Below are 3,327 nucleotides of genomic sequence, written 5' to 3' on the forward strand. Positions count from 1 at the left end.
TTACCGGTCATCTTTAAAAAAAAAAAAAAAAAAAGAATTCTATGATCTTGGGCAACCCACTTAATAATCTGAGTCTCACTTTCCCTGTTGAGGAAGCAGAAATGGTAATATCTTCCCTCTTACCTAAAGGGGATGTTAAGTCATCTATTGGATCATTCACCAGACATTTATTGCAAAGAAGTTTGGTATGGCTGGAAAAACAGAAACCATCTCATTGTGAACATCCTTTGAAAACAGTGTGGTACTGCAGAGATGGGAGGCCTTGAAGTTATTGCGAAAGACCAGCTTGGTAGTCATTAGTATTGTTTGCCAAATATGTGTGTCTCTCTGCCCTCCAGGCACTTGGTAACATTCTACTTCCTGGCTCCACTGTTTGGGTGGGCCACATCACTAGGTCTGACAAGTGGTACCTAGTAATGCCATTATGTTAAGTGCTTTAAAATCTTACACTGAGAGCTTTAAACATGTCACTTCTAGAGTAGAGCATTTAATTGCTGGTTTGAGGCCCTCTAGGACTTTTTTGTCCTCTTCCATGGTGCTATATTCTGAATGTCCCCTCTGAAGCTCATGGGGAAACTTGATTCCCCATGTGACAGCATTGAAACGTGGGGCCTTGCGAAGATGATTGGATCATGAGGGCTGTGCCCTCATGAATGGGTTAATCTACTCATGAATTAATGGGTTAAGGAATGAATGGGTTATCATGGGAGTGGCACTAGCAGTTTTATGAGGAGGAAGCGTGTTAGCATGCTCCCATCCTTGTCATGTGATACTTTGTGCCGCCTCGGGACTCTTCAGCGAGTCCCTGCCAGGAAGAAGGCTCTCACCAGATGCACCCCCTCAGCCTTGGACTTCTCAGCCTTGCAGATTGTAAGAAATAAATTTTCTTTCTTTATAAATTACCCACTTTCAGGTATTCTATTCTAAGTGACAGGAAACTAATACACACGGTCACTGGTGAACTTTCAGATAATGGCTGCTTCATCAGCCTGGGTCCCATAGTGAGGAACATGACAGCCCCAGGTGACTGGCTATGAGTTTGTAGCGTGAGCAAGAACAAATGTTTTGTTTTAAGCCTTGGAGGTACTTTGGTAAATAATTCCTGTGACTGTTCTCTTTCTTTTAGCGGTTGGATAAGTGCAAGGTCATTTCTAAGGATGCATCAGAATTCAGACAAAGGAATAACCCCTAAGGTCATACTCAGATACTTTTTCAGTCACCTCATAAGGTAGGTTTATGTGTACAATTTCTCAATTCATTACTGCTATGTAATAATCCATTATTTTTCAGTCATTAATCCTCTTTTGAAAGAATTTCCAAAGAAAAATAAACTCAAATAGTTTTCTTCCTTAAATAGAGTTTGGTTTTTTTTGCTAGTTTAATTCAAATTCTCTTAGGACAAATACTGTGAAAACTGGTATCTTCCACTGCCAAAAACACCCTATTCCTCACCTGATGGGCAGTGATTTCAATAAATACTGTCAGATTTCCATGGAATCTATATTCAACAGTGAAAGAAAGTGAGCCGAGATGCCGGGTACCTTTCAAGCTTTATTAAAGGAAAAGAATCTACCAGGCTGTGCTCAAAGTGGGAACAGCCCAGGGCTGCCCTGAAAAGGGGACAGCACCAGGTGTGGGGGTGGTAGAGCTTATATAGTGCACCAAGGGCTGGCTGATACCATCAAGGAGGGGCATTATGCTAATATGGATCTGGGTGGAGAACTGCGTCCTTGCGGAAGCAAAAGGGGATTCAGTTTAAGTCAGGAGGCTTCTCCTAAAGGGAAGGGGGAGGGGAGGGGAGGAGGTGGGCGGCACCATTTTGTACCTGGGCTTGTCTAAAGTGGCGCTGGTTATGTTGCAGATCTATTAAACAGGAGAACATGAGTGCTATAAGGTGATCATTTGGAGACAAAAACAAGGCAGGGACTTCCTCTGGAAGGATAGTTAGGGAAGGTGACTTTTGGCCAGGACCTTGAAGGAAGTAAAGGAATGTTCCAAGCAAAGAAAATGCTGTGAGGGAAGAATAGTCCATTCAGGGGGAGCTGAAGGGCCAAGGTCATGAGGAGGGAATGAGGTTGGTGTTTGAAGAACCTCAAAGAACCCAAAGGTGCTCTTTGGAGTGGAGGTAGCAAGATGGAGAATAGGGGGAATAAGGTCAGAGAGGGGTGGGGACAGGTCAGGTGGGGCCTGTGGGCTGCCCTCAGGACTTCTCTTGTTGCTCTGAGACAAAGTCTTAGGAGGTTTCCAGCAGAGGTGTGGCACGGTCAGATTTAGTTTTACAAGAATCACTGTGGCTTCAGGCAGAGCACTGGCTGTCAGTGAACAAGGCCAGATGTTGGGAGGCCAGTTGGGAGCTACTGTAAGTTATAAGAAAATGATTTTTTTTTTTTCTTTTTGAGGTGGGGAGGTGGCTGGACGGTACAAGGATCTGAACCCATGACCTTGGTGTTATAAGGCTGGGCTCTAAACAACTGAGCAACCACCCAGGCTCTTCCCTTCCTCCCTTTTCAAGAAAATTCAAATACCCAATCTCTAGGAGTAAATCAGAACAGAGATAATCTAACAGAAATAAAAAGGGTAGATGCTCCAGAGCACTAGAACTGCATGATTATTCTAACTAGGAGGCACACTTTAAAAGTCAGGGTTTTTTAATAGCTTGTGATAAAAATGTCTAACTATAACACATTGTACACTGTACTAAAATTCAGTCCCCCTTCCAGTCTCGCTCCCCCCAGGAGACCTCTGTTAACAGTTTCTTGTGAATTCTTGCAAAACTTGCCATGTATTTATAAGCACTGTTTTCCCTCCATGAATAGGATTATATACCATAGACTGCATTGTTTTGCATGTGGCCTTTTCACTTAATGATTCAGCATTGGCATATTTCTCTATTAAGCATGTAAGGACCCACATTACTGATGTTAAACGTTGCTTGTATGGTGCTGTGTATTTAACCTGTGTCTGTTAATGGGCATGGAGGCAATATCCAACCTTTTTGCTGTCTTAGACAATGAGACAACGTATGTGTATTTTGTGCACTCGTATGGGCATGATTGTGGGCTAAATTCCTACAAGAGGAATGGGTGATTTGGTGCATGTAACATTTTAATGGACATTTCCCAATTTACCTTCCTACCTGCCTGATATGAGAATGTCTGCTCCCCACACCTCCACAACATTGGCCAGTATCCCACTTTTTAATCTTCGAAAACCCACCTTGACTTTAATTCTTCTGGAAATTTGTACATTTTGTACAAAAATGTAGCGCATATACATTTATATGGTGCTTTAGATGTTTCACACTGTTTTCTTATTTATCTCATTGGA

The 3,327-nt window shown here is 42.6% G+C and overlaps 1 protein-coding gene across 1 annotated transcript in view; it reads left to right on the forward strand.

The window, feature by feature from the left end:
* Window positions 1–3,327, forward strand: part of LOC103596542 (nose resistant to fluoxetine protein 6-like) — a gene marked incomplete at its 5' end in the record, with an annotated part of 38,970 nt that overhangs the window by 13,275 nt on the left and 22,368 nt on the right. The window contains 1 exon segment of the mRNA XM_008580184.1: window positions 1,127–1,228. Coding sequence (XP_008578406.1) covers window positions 1,127–1,228 — 102 coding nt within the window.

This window comes from Galeopterus variegatus, unplaced genomic scaffold (assembly GCF_000696425.1).
Source record: "Galeopterus variegatus unplaced genomic scaffold, G_variegatus-3.0.2 Scaffold2042, whole genome shotgun sequence".
NCBI classification, from domain to species: Eukaryota; Metazoa; Chordata; class Mammalia; order Dermoptera; family Cynocephalidae; genus Galeopterus; species Galeopterus variegatus.